General features: G+C 37.0%; 1 protein-coding gene across 6 annotated transcripts in view; it reads right to left on the bottom strand.

Annotated features, from left to right (window-relative positions):
• LOC108701460 (partitioning defective 3 homolog B) overlaps window positions 1-26,100 on the bottom strand; it is a 653,761-nt gene that overhangs the window by 517,675 nt on the left and 109,986 nt on the right. For all 6 annotated transcript variants that reach the window (XM_018236176.2, XM_018236179.2, XM_041576955.1 and 3 more), the window contains exon 3: window positions 15,733-15,901. In XM_018236176.2, the coding sequence (XP_018091665.1) occupies window positions 15,733-15,901 (169 nt within the window). The remainder of the gene's footprint in view (window positions 1-15,732; window positions 15,902-26,100) is intronic.

Here is a 26,100-nt window from a genome sequence, read left to right as displayed (position 1 = left end):
CCTGCAACCCACTGTTTAGCCTGCGTATCTTGTCGGCGCTATATAAATAAATGATGATGATGATCTCAGATAGGGGCCTTCTGAAAATACAAATCTTTATAAATACAATTTACAAGAAATAACTTCTGTGTAATGGATTCTTTTCATTATCATAGACATCATGGCATTAATGTTTCATAAAGAGGTCCCATTATTATTATTATGGGGGTGCCTTATTTTAACATAATAGGATAAGCATTTATTAGTTTTATTGGTATATATTTTCTTTCTCAGTTAATTTACCATTGTTCATGAGAAGGACAGTGAAACTTGTTTTAACCTATGTTATGGACACCATGTTTTTTTAAAGGTATATAATGCTAAGAGATGTGTTTCCAAGCAAAACATCAGTTAATATCAGGGGCGTTTCTGCGATTTTAAGGTAAGCACGACGGGCGGGGGGGGGCGGCATTTCAAATGTTGCCTCAGGCGGCCAAAACAGCCTGGAGCGCGCCTGGTTAAAATGCAATATAAAGTAAAAATGTGATACAAGATAGTTGCAGTGTGGTGCAGTAGGCTTCCCCTCAGTATCTTCATGTCATGCTTCGTGGGAGTCTAATTTGTTTAAAGGTGCTCCATCCCTAACCCTGAAACTGGGTAGAAGCTGTACAAGAAAATATCAAAATATTACTTGAAACAAAATAAAAAATAAAAATATTTTATCCGCTGCATTAAAACAGTTTGCCAACAGTAAAAAAGTAGCTTTGTCCAGGGCAATGAGGATAAAATAAATGCAAAAGCAAATCTCTGGGTGCCACACGAACCATCTGTTTAGAAGTGTAATTAAAACATATATGATACATTTATGGACAATTATTTTCCAGTTAATAATTAATCGCCTATTGACAGGGCTATCTTGGTCTTTAAGTAAAATGTCAGGAGGGAAAAACATGAAGCAAATAGCTCAACAAAGCAAGCACTTCTTTAATAAATAATGTGGGGAAGTGCTGCGAGAAAAAAAGGCAGAAAAAGAATATATTACTCTGGCACTAAGTGGGAAATAACAAGATATACAGTATATATACACACACACTATATATATATATATATATCGATATAGATATATATATATATCGATATATCAATCCCTGCATCATTATGTCTACATACTTCTCAGACTAGCACCCAGGTTTCTGCATACTAATGGTTGTGCATTCCATTCTGTTTGATTATATATATATATATATATTTAACTAAGAAAAAATATATAGAGAGAGAGAGAGAGAGAGAGAGAGAGAGAGAGAAAGAGAGAGAGAGAGAGAGAGAGAGAGAGAGAGAGAGAGAGAGAGAGAGAGAGAGAGAGAGAGAGAGAGAGAGAGAGAGAGAGAGAGAGAGAGAGAGATATAGATAAGTGTACATGTTTATCATATTATATGATAATGTTTTGGGTTTTTTAAAAGTTTCAGGCTTGGCATTTAGAGGTTTTTTTTAAAACACATTTGTATTTTGTTTTCCCGTGAGAGAAACGTGGGAAATTTATGTTTGACATAAATTACTGTTGATAGTTCCTGTACACTGTGGTGTTGTGTTCCTGTAAATTTTGTTCCTGTAATATATAGTGAATAAAGCACCCCCTCTTATAAAATATAAGGATATTATAAGTTACTGAGTCGTTCCATGACCATGGAAGGCCAAGTGCTTTTATATAGGTCATGGTGACTACTAATATCCTCATATTTTGCAACAGGGCGTACTTTAATTTATTATAATACAAAAGTTTCAGTGAGTCATGAGACAGAAATTGCATCACAAGCTCCGATTATAACTGATGACATCACTAAGCACTGTTGATAAGGATATCATTTACAGGATATTCATGACTCTTATGTAATATATATGTGTATATATGTAATGATGATAGTGGGCACTGCAATCTCTTTTAAAGAGTCAGGGCCACGATATAATTAAAAATGCCGCAGAATTATTCAGTTTGGGGGGAAAAGAATGTTTTAGGGTACATCAGAAAACCTAGGAATATCTTTGGATATTACCAAGGGCAATGCCCAACAATCAGGATTTTTTGGGCACCCCCCATAAACAGAGTATTTAGCACCACTAGGCTGTGCCTGCCAAGAAGAGGGTGAGACCCAGCGCCCCTGGCCAGCCAACATGAGGTTAAGGCAAGATTTTACCTACAAGGTGAGCAAGAAAACCTTTTTAGAAGATGGGAAGAATAAAGCATAACAAAAAAATAGCTATAGACTAAAGCAGAATACATCTGGAAAACATTTAGCTACATGAATGCTCTTCTATTAAAATATATACACTAACCGCATCAAAATTACAGGAAAAAAATAAATAAAAAATGATATGCATGCATGGCTTACATGCTCCTCAAGTTTCTTTAACTTTCATGTGTTATGTTCCATGACTGCAGATTTCTGTTTTTCTTCTCCACAAAATACAAGCTTTTCTAAACACAGGAAAACAGCTGCCACTCTGAGTGAAAAGTTGTATGTCTTTGTGTATATGGAGTGTCCCAATGCCTGATGGGATTGTCAATCAATGTGATGCTGCACTGGGGACGTTCAGTGTTATGACCTATAAAGCCACTTACAAAGTTATTTCAGAACGCATGCTGGGATTGTAAACACACTGCCCCTACCCTTCTCCTCAAGGAGCTTGATAGAAACCATATGGGCAAGTGCAGCTTTGTGTATGATGGCTGATTAACTAAACAGTCACCTGAAGATGAACTTCAGTTTGCTATGGCAGTCATTTTAAAGGCAAAGAAGATGAATGGTTTGTCAGTGATGCCAGCACCAGATTCTGCATGGAACAATGGGATTGCAGTTCACAACATCTGCACAAAGCTGTTGCCTCATGTATAATATTTGAGGCATGAGTGAAAGTATATGCAACTTGGCTGACAGAATACCTTATGTTTAAAATGAACACATCTGGAACTAGTACTTCTGCATCATGCAAACATTTAAGCAACATTATTAGTGTGCTGTTTTAACACTGATGAAAACTGGGCAGAAGATTTGAGCATATTTATCTCCATTTTCCAGAGTGCCATTATTTATTTGTGCCGACATTTATATACATTTGGCACCAGCAAACCTACAATATGCAGTGCCTTGGCAGAGATGAATAAGTTATTATAATAGCAGCAATATGAAGTGTGGCAAAGAACTGAGCACCATAAAAGTTAGGTTCCTTTCCCCGAGTTAACTATCTAAATGAGAAATCATTTTAGGGTTGCCATAACTGATAGGGGTATGGTGGGGATCAAGTTGTGGCTTGGTGGTGTAGAGGGGATCTGGTTTGAATGGAAGTCTTAACAAGGTGGGCTTATAAAGCAAGTCGGTAAACAGAAACCGTAACTTTGCTGGCTGTGAACTTAAACGCAGAAATTGCTTAATTTTCTAGCAATGTAATATCCGGTAGATATTTAATCTAAATAGAATAGGGATGATGAGTTTACAATTTAAGGTCACTATTTATATCACACTAGGTCAGCTTCATTAGGGAGCAAATAACTTGGCTGTATGCTTTTATAGTGTGGAAGGAAACCAGAAAACCCAGAGAAGCCCCAATAAATTCATGCAGATAATGACGTTTCATATACATGTAGGGACCTGTAGGGTAAATTCCCCTCCGGTCGGAGCCTCATGGTGCAGAAACCCTGTTTGGGACTAACTACAGGGTTTCCTAAGGGCCAGAGCCCTTGTGTTGGTGCAGCATGGCAAATCCCAAAAGAAGTCACTAGGTGTCGCTGCTGCACCCTGTAAAAGGAGATTGCCATGTGCTCACAGCCATTACTGCTGGAGGATTTCTGCTGTTTGTACTTCATTAAGGAGATAGTGATTTCAGCTGCCACTATGTAGAGGCAGGAGGCCTCTGAGGCTGGGGTAGGTGACCCCATGCCTGGGAGCAAGACCAGTAGGGTCGGAAGTTCCGGATTTCCAAACTGAACTGTGTGTGCTTGCGCTATAGGCAATGCTGGGAGCTCTAGTTCAGCAGCAAATTTATCAAAGCTTTATTTGTTGGATAAAGATTATCATCGCTGTGGATGCCTGTTTCCACTCTGTGTGAGCCTGCCAGATCTGCCAGGCCTCGGGTGAGTCTGCCTGGGGAGAGTAGAGGAAAGGATCCAGTGGGGGCCTGTCACGCGGGAGCCAGTACCTAACCTGAGGGAAAGGTATTTTGGGCTGCTAGCGCTGCCTGGGAACGTGTGCTCATTTGGGATAAGGGACTGAAACTTTGACCTGCCAATGAGTTGTGTGGGACTTTGCCTCACAGATTTCTGCCTCCCTCCCTTGCTGTACTTGACCGGTGGCACTACCTACATTTTATGCACATTGGTCCTTCCCATCTCTCTGTATATTTTGTATATTTCTTTCCGAATGCTTAGTTTCCCTGAATTTCATAATAAAATGGACATACACAGTGAAATTTGGTTCATTTGACCTACTGGCCAAAAGGACTGAGGGGCCCCACAAATAATCAGATCAGCAGCTACAGCTCATCTTCACTTCCTCATGTGTACAATCCTAGAACCGATTGATATCAATTGTGCATATACAGTGGTCAGGATCAGTAGGCCACTATACACACACACTGATAATCTTATGAAATGTATCTAATCATATAGGATCACTTTTGAATTATTACTATAATTAATAAAGGTTAGCACAGGTGGGGGGGGTAGAGAAGATGCTGTCCTGAGTGGCAAACACTTCTAATACACAGACAAGTGCATATTTGCACAGCAGAAGAAAGCTTGCCAAAGTGACTACAGAATTTTGACATCTGCCGTTTGAGGAAAGTTTGATTTCCCTAGAGAGAAGACCATAGAAATGAAAATGTGTGTAATCAGTCTTAACATTTTATGAAAATGTTTTACAAAACTACCCAGCTCTATGTAGATGTATAAAAACAATAAAATATGTTGGTATAACTATAGGGATTGCTGAACCCATTTATTATTTGGAAGGACACAAATATGTTGCTTACCTAGGCACTCAAACCTAAAATTGCCCCAGGGGCACAAATAACTGACTGCATGCCAAGGAAGAGAGTGGACTGTTGTGTAACGAGGCCAATGCAAAATGGTACATAATGTATTAATATATGGTGTGGCAGAAATAATTGGAAAAAAAAAATTGGAGTAACAAGAAAGGGGTAACAAGAAAGGGGCATTGCACCACATTTTCCTCTCGTATTTACTTCTAGCTGCTCTCTGTGTATTTTTAAAAAGGGCATTTAGGGGATAACATGCCTTTATTTTTGTAAGAGTCCTACATATTTTAGAGTCTAAAGCAATTTAAAAATAAAGTTCTGTTTTACACTTTTGATGGATCCGTGAAAATATCAATAGAAGACATATTTTGAAGGAAATAAAAGGAATAGCTAAGGACTGTCTTTTGCTCTGTCAATTTGCTTTAATTGACAGTCTCTAGAGGAGACGCATATCTGCATAACAGTATAGTAGAGGGCTGAGGGCCAGAAGGATCCATAATTAGATTCTCATCACAATGTCCAAGATGTCCGGCTGATGACCTCACCTTTTCAACTTAGATTAGGCAAGAGACAACCATAGACAGAGAAACCGAGACAGTCAAAGGCTGCAGTTGGTTTTATTTAGTTTGGGAAGTAGAAATACTGAAAAGAAGATGTGCAGGGTAAAGTCAGCCTTCATCCATCACAGTGTATTATCTGATAAACGACAAAGAATTCCTCGGCTGTTAGTAGGAGCATATCCCTTACACACAATGCTTCTGTAAGATGGATCATCTGAATGTAATTTCATTAGGATTTGCTTTAATTCCAATATGAAATACAGAAAACAAAATATACGAGCTGAATGGTTGACAGTTTGTGCTAGAAAATGAAAAATAAAAGTAGCTAAGTTTTTTTTATGCCAAATGGGTTAGTATAATTAATTGTTTAGTGCCGTGAATACTGCAAGCACAGAAGTAGCTATAAGCCATCAGACCTCAGTTTAAACTCCAGCAGTCTTAGTGCCACCAAGCACACAACGATGCAGGCAAAACCCCAGTGCAATTATTTCTCTGTGTGTTTATATACACAGCAACAGTGTATGAACACTCAATGAATTAAGCTGTGTCTACAATGTACAGTCCCTTTTCAACCTGCACACTACCAGGTGACAGTAACACATGCTTGAGTTTAAACTGGTCTCAGGTAGTGAAAAAATTAGGGACATTGGCAACAAACTGGAAAAATAGTGTAATATAGATCCCAGAGAGGCTGGGTCTCTCAGAAGTAAAGTTTGGTATGGAAAGCCCACTCTGTGAAACACTGTACGGCCAAATATTGCAACACTTTCATTCATCATCTATAGTACCTAATATCATTAAAAGATTCTAAAAATCTGGAAAAATATCCATTCACATGGTCCAAAGCCAATATTGGAGGGCTGTGATCTTTGGGCCATCAGAAAGCACTGCATTAAATACAGACACAATTGTGCAGTGCAAATCACTGCATGGGCTCAGGAATACTTCCCAAAACCATTATCTGTGAACACAGTCTGTCTCTGCACCCTAACATGCAAGTTACAACTCTACCATGCAAAGAAGAAACTGTAGTCTGAGAAATCAAACTGTGAAATTCTTATTAGAAATCATGGATGGCACATCCACTGGACTAAAGAGGAAAAGGAATATCTGTCTTGTCATCATCAGTGCCCTGTTTACAAACCAGCACCTGTGATGATATGGGGGTATATTAGTGCACATGGCATGGAGAGTATGCACATCTGAGAAGGCACAATTAATGCTGAATGATATACAGTCATATGAAAAAGTTTGGGAAACCCCTCAATTATTTTTTGTTTATCATTGGCTGAGCTTTCAAAGTAGCAACTTCCTTTTAATATACAACATCTTATGGAAACAGTAGTATTTCAGCAGTGACAATATTTATTGGATTAACAGAAAACATGCAATATGCATAACAAAATTAAACAGGTGCATACATTTAGGCACCCCTGCTTCAAATCACCCCATAGATTTTCAATGATATTCAAGTCAGGGGACTGTGACAGCAATTTCAGAATATTGTACTTCTCCCTCTGCATAAATGCCTTTGTAGAGTTCGAAGTCTGTTTAGGGTCATTGTCTTATTGGAATATCCAACCCCTGGGTAACTTCAACTTTCTGACAGATGCTTAAACATTATCCTGAAGAATTTGTTCATAATGGGTTGAATTCATCCGACCAGGGGCGGAACTACCGGGGGAGCAGGGGGTGCGAGCGGGCCAGGGCCCGCACCCCCTCAGGGCCCCCCAGCAGTCCGCGTGCAACGCATATCCCGGCCAGTTCCGGGTTTACAGAGGGGGGCAGGGGGCCCGGCTGCGGGTCCTGTGCCAGGGCTCGTCCCCCTCTAGTTCCGTTTCTGCATCCGACCCTCAACTTTAACAAGAGCCCCAGTCCCAAACCAGCCACACAGCATTATGTAACCTCCACCAACTTTGTCTGTAGGTAGCAGGTGTCTTTCTTGGAATGCAGTGTTCTTCTTCTGTCATGCAAAGTGCTTTTTGTTATGACAAACTAACCACATTTTTGTCTTATAAGTCCAAAGCACTTTGTTCCAAAATGACTGTGGCTTGTCTAAATGAGCTTTTGCATACAACACGCGACTCGTGAGTTCAGAAAGGGTTTCTTTCTCATCACCCTGCCATACAGATGTTCTTTGTGCAAATTGCACTGAATTGCAGAACGATGTACAGATACACCATCTGCAGCAAGATGTTCTTGCAGGTCTTTGGAGGTGATCTTTGGGTTGTCTGTAACTATTCTCACAATCCTCCACTTATGCCGCTCCTGTATTTTTCTTGGCCTGCCAGACCTGGGTTTAATAGCAACTGTGCCTGTGGCCATCAATTTCCAAATTACATTCCATACAGTTAAAACTGACAGTTAAACCTCTGAGATAGCTTTTTGTAGCCTTCCCCTAAACCATGATACTGAACAATCTTTGTTTACAGATCATTTGAGAGTTGCTTTGAGGATCCCATGGTGTTGCTCTTCAGAGGAAAGTCAAGCAGATGCGCAACTTGCAACTGGTCACCTAAAATACCTTTTCTCATGATTGGACACACTTGCCTATGAAGTTCAAGGCTTAACAAGTTAATACAACCAAGTTGTTTTGCCAGTAATCAGTATTGAACAGTTACATGCATTCAGATTAGCAAAATTACAAGGTTACCCCCCTTTTTGCACAGACAGTTTTTCACATTTGATTTAACTTCATACAACTGAATACTGCTTCACTAAAAATCTTTGTTCAGAAAACACCCCAGTACTCAGATGTTCCAGGGAATTGAAAGACATACCACTGTTATGTATTTTGTTGAAAGTGGAGTAAATTATTATGCATGCTGAGAGGTATTTCCAAACTTTTTCATATGAGTGTATTCAGAATTTGGAGCAACATATGCTGCCATCCTGACTAAGTATTTTTCAGGGAAGCCTTATTTCAGCAAGACAAAGCCAAACCAAATTCTGCACTTATTACACCATAGTAAAAGAGCCCGGGTGCTAAACTGACCTGCCTGCAGTCCAGACCTGTCACTCAGTGAAAACATTTCTTACATTATAAATGAAAAATACCAAAAGGAGTCCCCATCTATTTAGCAGCAATTGGTCTCCTCAGTTCCAGGGTGTTGCTGGTCTCCTCAGTTCCAGGGGGTGGTTAAAGAAGAGGTAATGCAACACAGTGGGAAACATACCCTAATTTTTTTAGATGTGTTGCTGGCATCAAATTCAAAACAAGCATTTTTTTCATAAAACAAAAACATCTAATTTCCAACATTTGTTATGTGGTCATATGTACAATTGTTAAATGAATATAGGATTTAGATTGTTTGCTACTATCTACTTTTATTTACATTTTACCCAGCATCCCAAATTTTTGGAAATGGAGTTGCACATTTTATCACTGTGTACAACAATTGGTTTGTAATCCAGACGTAACATGCTGTGTAACTTGTTAAAATGTTGCATACAGTAAATATACAGTATACACGCTATAGGGAAGTAGTTAGATTAATGATGTTACTGATAACAACATTCATATTAGCAGCATTTTACCCACCAGTTAGACTCGTCTCTGCCCATAATTCCTTAAAAGAGAACGAAAGCTCCAATCCAAGGGGGGGGGGAATGTTAGGACATCCACCAAGGATCGTAATGACTTTCCTAATACCCCGGGCAGGTACTCCAGTTAGCAGAAAACTACACTAGTCTGGGGCACTTGTGAGCAATCCTTCTCCTTCCATCTTTCTTTGCGCGGGTGTGCATGCCCACTAGAGTTAAAAGCTGGACTTTAACAAAAAATCCAGCCTTTTTGCTCTACTGCACATGCATCAGCCTCTGGATTTTAAATAAAGAGAATGGAGGATCAGTTGCTCGAAAATATTAAGTTGCTCTCCAAATCTTACCACTCAGAAACCACTGTTACTCTACCTTTAACTGCTGAGATCTAAAAAGATCTAAAAAGATCTAAAAAGATCTAAAAAGATCTAAAAAGATTTAAAAAGATCTAAAAAGATCTAAAAAGATCACAATATTCTATATGAAAGTTTGAAGTTATTACTGTTAATCATTATTTTATATAAACTAGCAGTTTTGGGTACATAGTTGGCATACATTGTGTTTTTTTATTATATATTTCATCAAACTATTCCTTGACACAATGCTAACACAGCAGTGAATATACTTTTTGAAAACAACAAAAAAAAAAAACAGCAGTACTAGTAAGATTCTATATAGCATTTACAATTGCAGTCTATTTATTTTGACTGTCTTAATGATGTTTGGAAGCCCCTGTGGAAGTGAAAGGGTCTGTACTATAAATGGAAATATAAAAGTTGCCACTTGAGGAGAAAATGGGCCTTGGCACTTAGGTTGTTAACACATTTTAATGGGTGCTCTTCACATTTATATTAGGCTATGCCTGAGCACCCCTTAGCTATAAATGCAAATAAGGAGCAACACTTGGCTCAAAAAGTAGAACATCTATTTAAAATGTTGAGACTGAAAGTGAGATTGAACAATTAACAATGCAAAGAATATATCATGCCTCTAACAAAAGTTTTACAAAGTAAGTAAAACAAGAAAAGGTATTACCAGGACATCAAAGTACTACTTATAGCATATGCTCATGTACCCCTAAATTATAATTATAGGACCATCTCATTTTTATTCTACAACTCCCAGCACTGGGCTGGACATCCCCGGTATGCTACCTTTGCAGAGGCAAGATTCTAATGTATAAAAAAAAAGTCAGAGAAAGAATAAATGAAAAATGGGGCAAGACAAAATACTTAATACGGAGAACCAGGGGGTGGAGTCCTGTGTGGAAGCAATTTGTTAAACCCGAACCCAACCCGCATACGTATCCGCTTGGACCTGCAAGCACATTATCTGCAACCCGCTGACCATCAAGAAACAGGAAGTGCTGTCATTGTAAACCGGAAGTGACATCATTAGAAGCGTGATCAGAAAAAAATAAGTAAATCAGGAAGTGCTGTCATTTTAAACCTGGAAGTGACATCATTAGAAGTAGGCGTGATCAGAAAAAAAAATTAAAACTCGCTATTGGGAAGACCCGCCACACGACCCAAAAACCGGAAGAACCGCCGACCGTACCCACTCCCGAAACTCCTACCTGCAACCCGCAGGGAACGGCAGGTTTTTGCAGATAACCTGGGGGTACCCGACCCGCTGCAGGACTCTACCAGGGGGTCATGTTCAGCAGCAAACAATGGTAACAGTGTTAAAATAATCCATGTGTAGCCATTTAGTGAATCAGTCAGAATCTGAGCTCACTGTCACATAATCTGGGTTTGTAAAGCCACAATATTTTATTGGATTAAAAAGTAGATCTTCTAATGGCAAATGAACAGGGCGCACCGGCAAGTGTAAAGGAGAAAAAAAACCTCACTTTTTCATCTCACTTTCATTCAATGCTCTTCGTTCAGGACTAAAAATGGACCAGTGCTATCTGATCTGTTCATTCGGTCCAAATATATCAAATGTGATTCAATACTTTGGCTCCAAGTAAAAGACTTTTATGGAAGTGAAAATTCAAACAAATACAAAAGGAATATCAAAAGCTGCAATACATAGAAAAGGAAGATGTGTCATCAAATAGCTGCAACGTACAATTAAAAAAAAAATAGATAAAATGGCAGTCTGTATCACGTTCTGTAAATTTCATATGTGCATAGTGAAAATCTGGGATAAACAATTTCTCACATTGACTGGATAGGGTTTAATTACAATAGCTAATTGTCCAGATAAGCAGACCAAAGTCCCCCTTGGAAAGGCATATTTTATATGCGTTCTGACATTATACAATAAGGCTCTGCAGGAAATGAAGGTGGATGAAAATCCTATGACAGTAATGTGACATTTTTAATAAGGACTCTGCTGTAGACTACATGGGAGAACAAAACAAGCCTTTACGTTAGAAAGCCATTATATGCTTCATATGTGATGTTCAAAGGAATTAAAGACAGATACATTTACTTTAGTTTGGCTAAGTAGGTGGTACTATATGTCAAGAATAAGCAACTGGTAGAATGCAGCTATGCGTGGCACTACATTCCATTGATGTTATCCTGAAACTGAACAGATTGCTTTGTGGCGAGAAATAAATAATACATCTGAGGTGGGAATGTATTTTTCAGATGAAATTTGTAATTTACAGTATTTCACTGTTTCGCTAATAAATCACCTAAGCTGTAATACAACAATGTTAAAATGAAAAATTATGCTTGAACGAAATTTGTGGTGCTGTTGCTTGACATTTTGTCGGCATATTATTCAACACAAGTAGCACTAAAGAACATCATATAGGTCTCTTAGGACTTGGTTACACAAGCTAACACTTCAAAGGTAATAAACGCACCAAGGAAGATGAAATGATTGGAGCAAGCTGCTTGCAAATTGTATTGGTTAACTTGTCTACAAATTGTATTATTTAACTTGGGACCTGCTCAATTCCCACAAAAAAATACTTTATCTACACTTAAAAACTTATGATGTGTTAGAAAAAATATAGGCTAAAAAATTATTATTATCTTTTGACATTATATCACATGGAGTTAATTATTAAAAGTACTCTGAAAAGTAGCTGAAATCTTCAAACTTTGTTGACTTGCTGAATTTTGAAATCAAATAGACCCAGACTGGAAAAATAACATACATGTGCTACACTTAAAGGAACAGTAACCCAAAAAATCAAAGTGTTTTAAAATAATGAAAATATAGGGGCACATTTACCTAGGGTCGAATGTCGAAGGTTAATTAACCCTCGGTATTCTACCGTCTAAGTAAAATCCTTCGACTTCGAATATCGAAGTCGAAGGATTTACAGCTATTCCTACGATCGAATGATCGAAGGAATAATCGTTCGATCGAACGATTCGAAGGATTTTAATCCATCGATCGAAGGATATTCCTTCGATCAGGAAATTGTTAGGAAGCCTATGGGGACCTTCCCCATAGGCTAACATTGGCCTCGGTAGGTTTTAGCTGGCGAACTAGGGGGTTGAAGAAATTTTTAAAGAGACAGTACTTCGACTATCGAATGGTCGAATAGTCAAACGATTTTTAGTTTGATTCGAAGTCGAAGGTCGTAGTCGAAGTAGCCCATTCGATGGTCGAAGTAGCCATATTCGATCATTCGAAATTCAAACTATTTTTCCTCTATTCCTTTACTCGAACTAAGTAAATGGGCTCTAAGTAAATGGGCCCCATAATGTAGTGTTGCCCTGCACTGGTAAAACTGGTGTGTTTGCTTCAGAAACTTACCCCTATAGTTTATATAAACAAGCTGTTGTGTAGCCATGGGGGCAGCCAGTTAAAGCTGAGAAAGGAGAAAAGGCACAGGGTACACAGCAGATAATAGATATACTCTGTAGTATTCAATGGGATTATTCAGAACTTATCTGTTATTTACTGTGTATCCTGTGCTTGAATGGCTGCCCCCATGGCTACAAACCAGCTTTTTTATATAAACTATAGTAGTCTTTCTGAAGCAAACACACCAGTTGTACCAGTGCAGGGCAACACTACATTGTTTTGTCATTCCTTTAAAACACTTTCATATATTGGTTTTACTGTTCCTTTAATAGTATGAAAAAATTTACTTGTCACTGCAACACCGAAGGAATGAGGAGAACAAAAACACAGATAGGGCCCTTAAGGATGTATAAAGAGAAAGGTTTTTTTTTTCCACTTATTCTTCTATTTGCATCTCATTATATTGCACTGAAAAAAATGATCCCTCTATGACAGCAGCTACAAACGGCTTATTGATTGATATCACTACTAGTGATGGGCTAATCGGACCCGTTTCGCCGAAAATTCCCGAAACGACTGAAATGCATTAAATCTATGGGAATCAAAAAAAATTAATTTTTCTCCCATAGGAGTCATTTTTGCAGGGAAACTTAGTGAAAAAACTCACTAATCACTACATGTATATATATATATATATATATATATATATATATATATATATATATATATATATATATATATATATATATATATACATATATATATAGATATAGATATATAGGCTCTTGGCTAATTCAGTATAAAGTTTTGAAGTAAAACCTTTCTTATTTTGTGCTGACTGGATGGGAGAAAGAAGGCAAACTACAATATGCATACTTTAGCCTTTTTGCCATCATAGAGGCAAAGTTGTTTTCAGACATCAACATGACAGGTGCACTAATGAAGGAAACATTCTCCATTTCTAGTGACACAAATGTTGGTTACAACAACAAGCTCTTTCAGTCTCAAAGGGTCCACTGTGCTTTCATCTATCCTTGAAATCCATCCTTCGGTTTATCATTTATTTCTCAGCTAATTAGTTCTTCTAATTGTAAATGCCAAGCTGTTATGAGGATAATCAAAGAGCTAATTACCATTAGCTCATCCTTACAATAAGATATGACACTATAAATTGTATTATTACTAAAATACACTGCTTATATCCTTGATTATGAGCATAATGAAAGAGATGTGATTTGAGATTTCATTGTATGCAGAAGGGCATTTGCGCAACATCAGTCATTTGTGGCTGTTAGAGTAGCTGCTCGTTAGATGCACTGACTCTTTTCACACTAGAACCGTGGTTTCTGTAAACTGATTGGCTGGCCCCTGGAGCAGTGGCCAAAGGGGCTCAGTGTGAAGGTCGATTAGTGGAGGAGAATGCCAATGTGATACTTTGATACTGCTTTGAGTCTCAAGCTCTAATATAGGGTGAGGGTATGTGTTAGCTGTCCAATATTTTTCATCAGATTTGTATTTAAGACCATGACTTAAATATGGGATTAAGCAAATTCTCTTTCAGAAGCAACAATCAATGTACAAAGAGACAATTGCTTTACATCAGTTTAAAACCAAATTTTGGTATGCAAAGATGTAACATTTCCATACCACTGAATATACATGTTTAGTATCGGTTATCTGGACACCCGTTATCCAGGAAACTCTGAATTACAGGAAGGCCATGTCGAATAGAGTACATTTTAATCAAATCATTCACATTTTTTACAATCATTTTTTTCTCGCAATAATAAAACAATACCTTTACCTGATCCCAGCTAAAATATAATTAATCGTTATTGGAGGCAAAACAATTGGGTTTACGTATGAGTAAGTGCCCCAATAGGCACAAAACGCGTTAGGTATCATGTCTTAATAAATTTTCTACTTTTTACATTTGTTTTCGTATTTTTGGAGACCCTCACATTCCGTTTGGACACAGTAATTTTGATTTTGCACCTTGGGACTGAGGTGAACTGTGAGTGTTTTCTCCTTCATTCTTTACTTCATTTGGTATTTTTTGATTTAATACTTATTCATTAAGTGGTACCACATTTATTCATTTTGATAAGGCAGTAGCACAAACCTTGTGTCTATAGGGTTTACGTAGGGGCAGATTTATTAAGGTTCAAATTGGAAATTCTAATTTTCAAGTTGGATTCTTGGTCAAAACTCAAATGCAAATTTAAGAATTAACATACCTGGATAGTGATGGACTTTAATGCATTTGGACCAAATAGTTGCGCATATAAAAATTGACGAGTGCGTCCAAATAGTTTTGATGCCCATTGACTTCAATGCATTTCACAAATTTTACGCCATTTTGCTGTAAATTCGCATGCATTCGTCCATCACTATACCTGGACCCTGGGATCAATTCAAATTTGACTATTCACCACCTAAAACCTGCCAAGTTCATATATGTCAATGGAAGAGGTCCAGTGACCCATTTGTAGATGTTTATAGCCTTCTTGACATTCAAGTTTTTTTCGCAGAAAAAAACTCTATACGAGTTTAGTCTAATTCAATTCGATTCGAGTTTTCAGGCCGGTAATATACTATTAGAATTTCGAGTTTATTGGAGTTCATTCAAATTAAAATAAACTCTTAACATTCAACCTTTGATAAATCTGCCCCCAAATGTTTTAATTATATTTTCGAAGACTTAAAGTAAAGGGGAAGTTAGGGAAGGAAAAGCAGATAATATTGAACATTGGAGTATGTAGAGGGCAGGACAAAATGGAAATGGGAAACAAACAGTGTGAGGAGAAATAAAAAAAAAAGTTTTATGAAGAATTAAATGAATATTTGAGGATAAGGAAAATACAATAAAAAGTAGAGGTTGAAAACCGCTACTAGTCAACACACATACCTATCTTCAAAGCAGAAGATGTGACATCAATTTCTCCTCGAAGTGGCTGGAAGGCAGAACGCTGAGCTGATAATTCTGCTTCAAATGGGTCAGGGCTGCTATGGTCTATGACATTGGCTGCATCTTCATTTGTGTTGGGTGCTTCATGTTCATCAAACACAGCAATTATCTGGAAAAAAAAAATAAAACTCAATATACTTATTTCACTAATGTTACAACACATATTTAAACATACTTATGCTATTTTTCATGTCTTAACTGAAGCTTGTAGCATGAAAAAATTAATTCATAACCCGCTATAACAAGAACACCTAACACCCACAGAGGAAGTTGACTTCTTAATATATCAAAATACAAAGAGTTTAATTAGTAATAGAACTGCAGGTTTGGAAAAGCACTGACAGTTACAAGTGTTACTGGTTTTGGACTCATTGTCTGAACCCTTAACCAAATCCAAACCCTAATTTGCACATAATTTATAAAGTGCATCATCTATGAACAAAAATGTGTAGGAGCAAGAGGAGAATGGCAGGGGAGGGGGTGAGTGGGCAGTGAGATGGCTGTGTGGATCAGGATGAAATGTTTCTGGTGTGTGGCCGAGTGATTAGGGTGATGTGCCACACGGTATTACCTTGGGTGGCAATCAGGGCCAGATTTAAATAGAGGGCGCCCACTGCCGCTCCTCACCTGTGCCCCTCCTTCATAATCGGGACCTGAGCAATGTGGATTGGGCATGGGAAATTTACAAAACTATTGTATCTTTCGTGCATCCCCAGTGTTTTTGAACCAATGTGGGTGTGGTTGGGTAGCATGCCTCCCCCCTAAAATCCTGCTGCCCTAGCCTTTCCACAAATCCGGGCCTGGTGGCAATACTATGTTGCCATTCAAACGGAACTTCAAATATACGTACATTTTTTTAAATCTACTTCCTTAATGGAAAAGAAGAGCATCTAGACCATATTATACCAATATTATAGAATTCATCATGCTGTGTGTATATATATATATATATATATATATATATATATATATATATATATATATACTGTACACACACACACACACATATACACATATACAGGTCTTGAGAAAGGTCTTAAGTGGAGACCGAAACATTGGCCGATTTTAAAATATGACAATAAAAATTTGAATTTTTACTTTGTAACCAAATCCCAGTGTGCAACTATTCCTTGGACAAATGAATAATACAGCAGTTTATTGGTCTGTGGACTGTGTAAATATATATATATATATATATATATATATATATATATATATATATATATATATATATATATATATATATATATATATTATTTATTTTACTCATAATATTATTGCAACCCACCCTTTTACAAAAGAGCAACATCCATCCAACATTTATATCTCATTGATTCTTAATGGACTTAGAGCAGCAAGAGATGGTAACAAAAAAAAACCTTTTTGCTTGTAGCGCAAGTACTAGGAGTAATGAAGAGCTGTGTGGAACCTTGTTTATGAAGAGAAAGGAGAATCCCATAAAAGTTTTCATGAAAAGAATGGTTAAATTACAAGATCATCAGACAAAAAGCCATTAGACAAGTCTTCTAAGCTATCAGAACTGCTATTCCTGATAGGGTTGCCACCTTGCCGATATTTTACTGGCCTGTTTGTTAAAAATGATGCTTGATGCCAATACTATTAATAGGGAAGAAAGATAAAAATATAGGAAGACTGGTAACTTTCCAAGAACAGAGTGAAAGCTCAGTTCCAGGTAATAAACTTATGGAGAGATAAGTGGGAAGGAAGCTGAAAGGTGCACCCATCTGCAACATCCAAGGTTGGAGAAGTCATATATCAGATTACTTTACTTAATTAAAAAACTGGGATCTCAAGAGATGGGAGTCATTGATGTTAAGCTAGATTCAAGCACCGGTAGTAAATAGTTAATAGGTCTATTAAATCCAAAAAATAAATACATAATTGTGGCGATCAAAAAAAAGGCAATGTCAAGTCACCTTTAAGATGAGATATAAAATCAGCAGGTTGCTTGCTTGAGAAGAAAGAATGCAATATGTTGTTTGCTGGAAATTAATTCTACAGTTTATTTCTAGAGGAAAGATGTCGGTTTCCCAAGTTATATTAAGCACGTTTTTTATCCCTGAATAAGTCAAATGATCTTCCCATTTAAAGGTTAGACCACCCAAAATACTTAAGCTGAAATTACATTACAAATGTAACCCATGCAACAATCAAATATTCAATCTATCACACTTTGGCAACCAATAAAAGACTTCTACTGTGACACAAGAATGCGGTTTACAATAAGTATAATTAAAAATATTTAAAAAGATGCAGACATTGTTGGCAGATCCTAAAGTTCTATCATATAAGGAAATAGCTTAACTCTAAATGTAAGAATATAACATTGGTAGTAATGTTATTGCCATGGCATGGGAGAATGAACCATACAATACACTATCAGGGTTACATCTGTCCTCACAAATTAATCAGTCTAATGTTTTAAGGTATGCTACTGCATAAAATAAGCAAAATCTGTGGTATCTACTTTGTAGTTCATAAAGAGAATGATGAAAGACTAATAGATATTTTTGTCCACAAATCACTGCTAACTTCATATGCCCTGTTCCCCCCCATGGAATATTTTGATGGATTTGGGCGCTCACACATTCATCAACAAATGCAAAGCTCAACAAATCTACAGACTTTATAGGACTGATTTATGAACAAAGGTGAAATTGTACAAGGGCTTATGCCAATTGCAAGACCTGATTGGTTGCTACTGGAAGCTGTAATCACACAATGTAGCACCTTCATGAAAGAATAGCAGAAACATATATACATTGTATATACAATGGCAGCAGAGCAATAGAATCACCCCAGTATACAATCAAATAGGAGCTGAGAAGAGAATATTATGTGTAGCAACACAGAAGGGGTTATGAACTAAACTCCGGTTGGGCTTTTTGGGGCAAAATTCAATTATTTCCGGGTTATATTAGAATTCAGATTTTTCAAGATGTATTAAAGCCTGATACAATAAAAAGCCTGTATCCCAAAATCTGCCATCTCAGACCTGCCAAAGTTGTGTTTAAGTCAATGGAATAGGTCCCTATCCTATTTTGACGTTTCTGTGGTCTGCACTGGAACATTTCGGGCAAAAATATGAAAAATTCAGGCTTTTCGGGAAAAACCCAGAAAAAAAAATCAGAAGATTCACAAAAACAACAGGGAAAAAAATGCACTATTCAGGTTTTTGCTCGGTTTTATTGAGTTTTTACTTGAACCGATAAAATCAAGCTTTTCTTTAATAATAAATAACGTAAAATTGGGTATGGGAGTTTGGTTTTGATTTTTTTTATTTAAATGAGATAAATTCAGAGTTTAGTAAATAACCCTCAGAAACTTGTATAAGTCTTTGGGACTCAAAAACTCCAGGGGGGCTACTTGCCAGTGGAGAAGGTGCAACAATAAAAAAAAACAGTAACACTCATATTGTATGAGAGGTTACTTATCAGGTTTAGGGTTCATAAATCCCCCAAATTACTTCCCTTTAAAAAAAAAACCCAATAGTTTTAAGACTTTTATCCTATTCTGGACAAAAAGAAGGGACATAAAAATAAAAAAAACGGTTTGCGCTCCCACCCTTTTATGCATGTACATAAAGTACTTTACATACAATACATATTAATATAAGGCATCTCACGTTGGCTCAATGGATACTTGTATTTAAACACCTGCCTTGAGCTGGTGTACAATACAGGTATAAGGTCTGTTATCTGAAATATCTGTTATATGAATTGTGGGGAATAGGCTATAAGCCCTAGAATGGCCAAAATCGGGTGCTTTGCATTTTGTGTTTAAATGGTCAAAAATCTGTCTTCATTTTTTAGCCTACTTTTTTAAACAAGCCCTTGCATCTTAACTGCTAGAGCTGTTTAATTAGTTATGCTCTGGAGTAGGTGCCAAATATTTGTTTGAACAGTTCCCCAATTGTAATTAAAAGAAGTTTTACTGCTAATGGAAAATGTATAATAAAACACTGAACAGACCAGGACTCTCAATCATAAATAAATATATTGCCTGTTTTATGATTTTGCAATTTTGTTTAGCAAAAAAAAACTTTATGTTCTGTCACATGCATTTAAAGGAATTAAATAACCTCGGTTATAATTAGTTTAACATAGTTGTAAGTCATATTTGAGGAATGTGGCAGAATCAAATGCAAAGTATTTGTAGCACTGAATAATTCTGTTATGTAAGGAAACGAGTGGTTTGGCTCATCTACTTTTACTTACAGGAGATCTACTCAACTTTAATACATAATAAAAATAATATAATTAATTTACAATGTTGGGGAGATCTCTACTGGTAGAGCCAATAAGTGGCCCGTTTCTGTATTATGCAGATCTGCCTCCACCTCTTAAACACACAGAAAGGGGCAAATTCACTAATGGGTGAATTTTCGCCTGTGAAGGCTCCGCCACACTTTGCCATCTAATTCATTAAATGCAAACTTGCATCTCGGCACCCGAACGCTAACATTCATTTCTGCGTAGCAAAACTTAGTACACTTATGCTTAGGTCAATTTGAATAGGGCAGGTACATATAGGTTGTATATATGTCTTTATTAGTGTTTTTGGGGAAATTGCTTAAAGTGGCCACTTATTATTAAAAATTTTCAAGGAAGCAAAATAAAGAGATCCTCTAATACCCTAGATATGAGCCCACCCTAAAACACATGGCATGCCCCTTAAATGGTAAAAAAAAAAAAAAAAAAATTTAATAGATACAACTTTTAAAGACAATCCAGCTTTAAAATATGAAAAAATGGCAGCATTTTTTATAACTTTTATTACTTTCCGGCATACATGATATGATGTCCCTGACATAAGATGGATAAGATTCATCTTATAAATTTGCTAGGTCTAAGCTGGCGAAGGAATCTCCGGCGAAAGAGGCAACGTTCTGTAAAATTCGCACTTTAGTGAATTTGAGTAACGAATGTTCACCTGAACAAAAATGTGCCTGCTGAAAGTGAGCGCAATTGAGTTAGCAACAGTCTCTTTTTCTAGTGAATTGTCCTCTGCGCCTTTTAGTACATTGGCGATGTCCCTGCGGATGGTATTTTTGATGAATTTTAATCTGCTGTAACAGGATCCACATACATGCTCAGGACTCCCACTCCACCCCTATCTGGATATCCGATTTCCACAACAACTGCTTAATGGACCACCAAAACTTTCCTCCTGGCCATCAACAGTGCCTTGAGTGCCAATATTACTTGACCCAGCTCTGCTCCATTACAGTCCTTTTAACAGACATTATTTCATTAGATCAAATCTGACTTCTCATATCATTTTAATAGTGGGAGATGTAAGTGGTTGCTATCAAGGTATGTCTACATTGCTTGCGGTATTTGAGAGAAAATGTGTACATGTTCAAAATAATTTAATATTTTACATCACCAGACAAAATAGTGCATAACCACATTTTTGAATTACTCCAACCATCACAGAGACTGAGGGTTTATCCATGAGTGGGGAGTGTACTAGTCAACATTTACATATTTTTTATGTATTGTGGATGTATTTGGTTCAAACTCTTCCTTCCGCCCACAACGTTTCTTTGCCCTGCTTCTGCAAAAAGCAGCCTTTACTTACAAGCAAACACCTGCTCCCTTCATGAAATCATAGATGGAGCAGGACAGGTGCAAAAGACAGAGGTGAATTGTCAGGTCAGGTTGGACGAGGTCCCTTCAGGTCCCTTTTTTACATACCTTGTGAACTACCTATCTTCCCCCCCACCTTAAAATACCCCCAAACTAGAAATTATGGTTGTTAGCAATATAAATAAAAACTAGAATGAGTTATTTGCTCACCCTCTGTCCCATGTTCATTAAAACATGATACAAGTACTCATGTTATGCACTAGAGCTTTCAAATTCTAGTGTCTCAGAATATAAAGATTTAATATGGTGGAATAGAATTAATACAGGCAATGTTTGGTGGGTAGGAAAATCTTATATCTAGCATCTTTACTCTTGATAATGATCTGGCCTTTATATTTTTGATAATCTGAAGGTGTGGTCTCACTAGAACAAATACGTGCTGGAGATTTATTTTGGGATTAGACTTTTGTGGTGGTTGTACTGTGTGTAATCTTTAAAACAGCAAATTACAATGCATATTAGAATTAAAACCATTGCAAAAAGATTTGGTAGTATAGTTCAATAGTATAGGGACAACACAAACAGCAGAGAAAATGTTTAATCCTAGCCAACAGTTGGTTTTTGTAAGGAAAGGCAGGAAAAGTTTTGCATATGAGATAGTAGAAATCTTTTATATCTATTTCTGTCACTTTTTCAATGAATACAATTTCATTAGCTTTTACTTTTACTTTAAAAGTGTGAGCACCAAATTACATTTAGATTTTAATTTGGATACATGTGACACATTAGGATGTATTTCTTGAATCTCAGGGGCATTAACTCATGAAGGAAACACAGAGATCAATAAATGCTACAAAGAAGCAGTTATTCCTAAACACAAAATGTCTAATAAACCTTTAAAGTTATCTTTTTACAAGATGTCAGTTTATAGACACATTGAGCAAACTGCTGTCGGGCTATGTCTCCTTTACCTATTAATTGCAAAACAATATATTCTGACAAACAAAATAAAAATGTAAATGTTCACCGGTGAAAGCCATTAATCAGGGGCATAAAATATTTCATGCCTGGAAGAAGTAGCCTAAATGTTACTTTGAATAGTGTCTCTGTCTTGGCTTTTTTCCCAAACACACATTTAGTCAGTGCTCACCCAATACTCGTTATTTCATATTGAGTTATTTATTATTTCAAAGGAAGTTTGTCTCTTATTTTTGCCCAGGGATGTTTATTTATATTTCCTTTTCCCCTCATATACAGAACACTGTAGGAAGAAAAATTATGAAATTGCGAAAATTATCTGATGCCTCAGAAGAATGGCATGAACATAGTACCAGATCACTGTATAAAAATGTAATAGGATTAATAAATTTAATAGGATTATATCCGTAATATAAGAAAGACCACTGATTTTAAGTACATATTTTCATGCAGCTATCTACAGATTTATAATTCTATATTTATATATCTATGTATTTATCTATTTTTATTTCTATATGTATCTATCTATTCATATATCTACATTTAATTATATTTCTATATTTATTGATCTAGCTATATTTATCTACCTGCCTATCTCCCTATCATCCATCTCTCTAATTATCATCCATCTCTCTAATTATCATCCATCAGCCTATCTACAGTATCTACAGTATTTACAGTATATATCCATCCATATCGACCTATAAACTTCCAAGAGCTTTGGACCCTCAGAACATCCCAGAGTGTGCAAAAGCTGACAATGCATTTGGAATTTAAGTCAACCAAACATGTTAGATGACATCCTTTCAAACCCTGAGATACTACAAGTTTTATGTTTGTGTCTAAAGAATTTGTTGCATTATACCTTACACATTTCTAGAAAGTAACAGAAATACAACCAATCACATAAATTGTAGCAATAACAGGTATGCCTTATTTAATTACTTGGACATTCATCTAAAACATTTTAAATTACTTCCCTATTAACAAGCTGACATATATGAAGGTCGTCAGAGGACTTGGTTGCAAAACACTCAACTTTAGCCCTCAAGCAGGGTCGGACTGGGCCGGCGGGACACCAGGAAAAAACCCAGTGGGCCCCGGCCCTCATGGACCCCCACAGGGAATTGGAGGTCTGGAGGGGGCACTGGGGACTGCCAGAAGGGCCCTTCATTTTGCAGCTCAGGTGGGCCAACAAGGCTCCAGTCCTCCCGGCGGGACACCAGGAAAAAACCCAGTGGGCCCCCGGCCCTCATGGACCCCCACAGGGAATTGGAGGTCTGGAGGGGGCACTGGGGACTGCCAGAAGGTCCCTTCATTTTGCAGCTCAGGTGGGCCACCAAGGCTCCAGTCCGACCCTGCCCTCATGACAACATTCAACTACTTGCTATATTAACAACGCTGCTGGCCAGCACAAAAACACAGAGCCAAGGGTGTCTCAATAAAAATAAATTGAGTTTTAAGCAGTGCACTTATGCACTATATGAATGTGTAGACTGAGGGGCTTCTTCTAGATTGAGTAAAATGTAGTTCTTTATTTAATGCTTCCCCAACTAGGACTTGTTACTGTCTGCTAGATATTTAGGTGAATATTTTTTCTTTTTAGTTTGTTAGTATACAATTGTCTCAATTATTAGCTTTTTAGGTTCAGCCAACACCAAAGGTATTTTTGCTTACACAACTTCTACACTTCCTCCAAACCTATAGATGTTGACAGTATCTAGAAAACATAGATATACACTGACTGCTGCATTTCTAAATGTCGCGTTCCCAATTGCTGGAAATGTATGGAGATGTTCACAGTATCGAGGAACAGATATTACCCGTTGGCAATGCATTCCCTACAGGAAACAATAAAGCAGAAGTGCTGACATATTTCTGATTTAGAATAATGCAGAGAGTTTCTAGGAGACACACAAATCAGGCAGTTTCTACAGATCACAGCATATAATGTAGTCTGCCGTAACTCCGGAGTGAATCACTACATTTTTGTACAAGTTTTTCCAACAAACTATCAAAGCTGTCATCTGAGGAAAAAAATATTTTGACTTTATTTTTAAATGCAGCACCAGACAGAGAATAGATAGAGAACTTTTAAAGTGGGAAGTATTCTTATCACTGTTAGCTTCTAACAACAATGTGATCTACCCCATTCTCAGCTCTCTGCATTTAGCCTCCCTAGAACTAAGGGCTCAGCACTCTATTAGAACATAAGCCTGGAACATACACTTTAACAGCAATGTTTCGTAACAATATAGTAATTTACAAGTAATTCTATACAAAAAAAGGGGTGTATGTAGTTTTAGTGCTCTTATAACTTGACATGCATTATTGCTGACTTTAAGTCATTTATTTAAAACAAAAATAATCATTTGTACTGCTCCATCTATAGTTTATTTAAAGGGGCAGTATACAACTATGTACACTTGTTTATGAGCAAAATAAATGCTGAAATAAATTATGCTGAATCTACCTATTTTTTTTTAATTAAAAAACATTTGTAAATTTTCTTTTGAAAAAGGTATTTTGTTTTTGCATGAACGCCTCATTAATTAGCTTAGTTGTAGGGTTGTCGCCTGTCCAGTTTTCACTTGGACAGCCTAGTTTTTGGAAGGTCATCTGGACAGGTCATTGGCGTTAATGGCATGGTGATCAGCCAATAGCTGATCTCCATGTCATAACCACGCACCCTAATGCAATAGACCCACCCTGATGTAAGATGTAACTCCCCCAACGTCATCCACTGCCCGGAGTTTCCCACCAACCCTACTTCGCTGGCTTACTGTACAATATATTTTCTCTACTTGTCATAAAAAGGGTAAAAACATGAAGCACTGAAATCACTTGTGCCTCTAATTTTTGAATTCACAACACAAATGCACCTATAACATGGGGCCTGCATTTACAGCTTGCAGTTCTATGCAATCTCTGAGAAGGAAACGTATTTCTCTTAATTATTGTTTAGGAGGTTTATAAATATTTGAACCACCAATTAGTTTCCACTCTTTGAACAACAAGTGAGATTTCTTTGCAAATTATCTACTTTTTTAATATAAGTCATAATTATGTCATTTAGTCATTAGTATTGCATTAATGCATGATTGATACATACAATAGGGGGCACTGCAATGTGCCTGTTTTTTTTTTTTATAAGTTGTCCCTTAATGACCATAAATTTTCCTATAGTGGCAGTAATCCAGCCCAGCATCTATCACTCTGCAATGACTGGCAATCCATGCATCCTCCCAGACTGCTTCAATTCATATTACAGCTACTGGAAATGAGCAGCAGTGACTATGAAGAAGAGTTGTTTTGACAAGTTCTATGATTTGTTAGATGAGCAGATATATAAAACTGTCTTTGCTTATGTTTAAAGTAGTAGTTTAGGATTGAAATATTTGAAAGGTATTGCAGGTGCCAATATAACCAAACATATAGTTCCTTGCTGCTTGTCTGTATATATCTTTTTGCTTATCTTGTGGACAGTTATGACAAATTAACATTTATACAGGTAATAGCAAACAAAGTCGGGTGTCTTTTACGCTTTAATTATTTCACAGGCATTGCAGGGTTAATAAAAACCCAGTAAACCAGTATGTAAATCTATTTTCTCTCTTTCTCTGCTTGCTATTTAAATTTTAACATCGTCACTATTGATATTACAATTTACTCTGTGTGTATGTGCATAACCCATATTCTGATCTGGAAGGGCAAAAAA

The sequence above is a fragment of the Xenopus laevis genome, chromosome 9_10L, assembly GCF_017654675.1.
Source record: "Xenopus laevis strain J_2021 chromosome 9_10L, Xenopus_laevis_v10.1, whole genome shotgun sequence".
NCBI classification, from domain to species: domain Eukaryota; kingdom Metazoa; phylum Chordata; class Amphibia; order Anura; family Pipidae; genus Xenopus; species Xenopus laevis.
The sequence above is the reverse complement of the archived record's forward strand: the minus strand, read 5'-3'. Positions and strand labels throughout refer to the sequence as shown.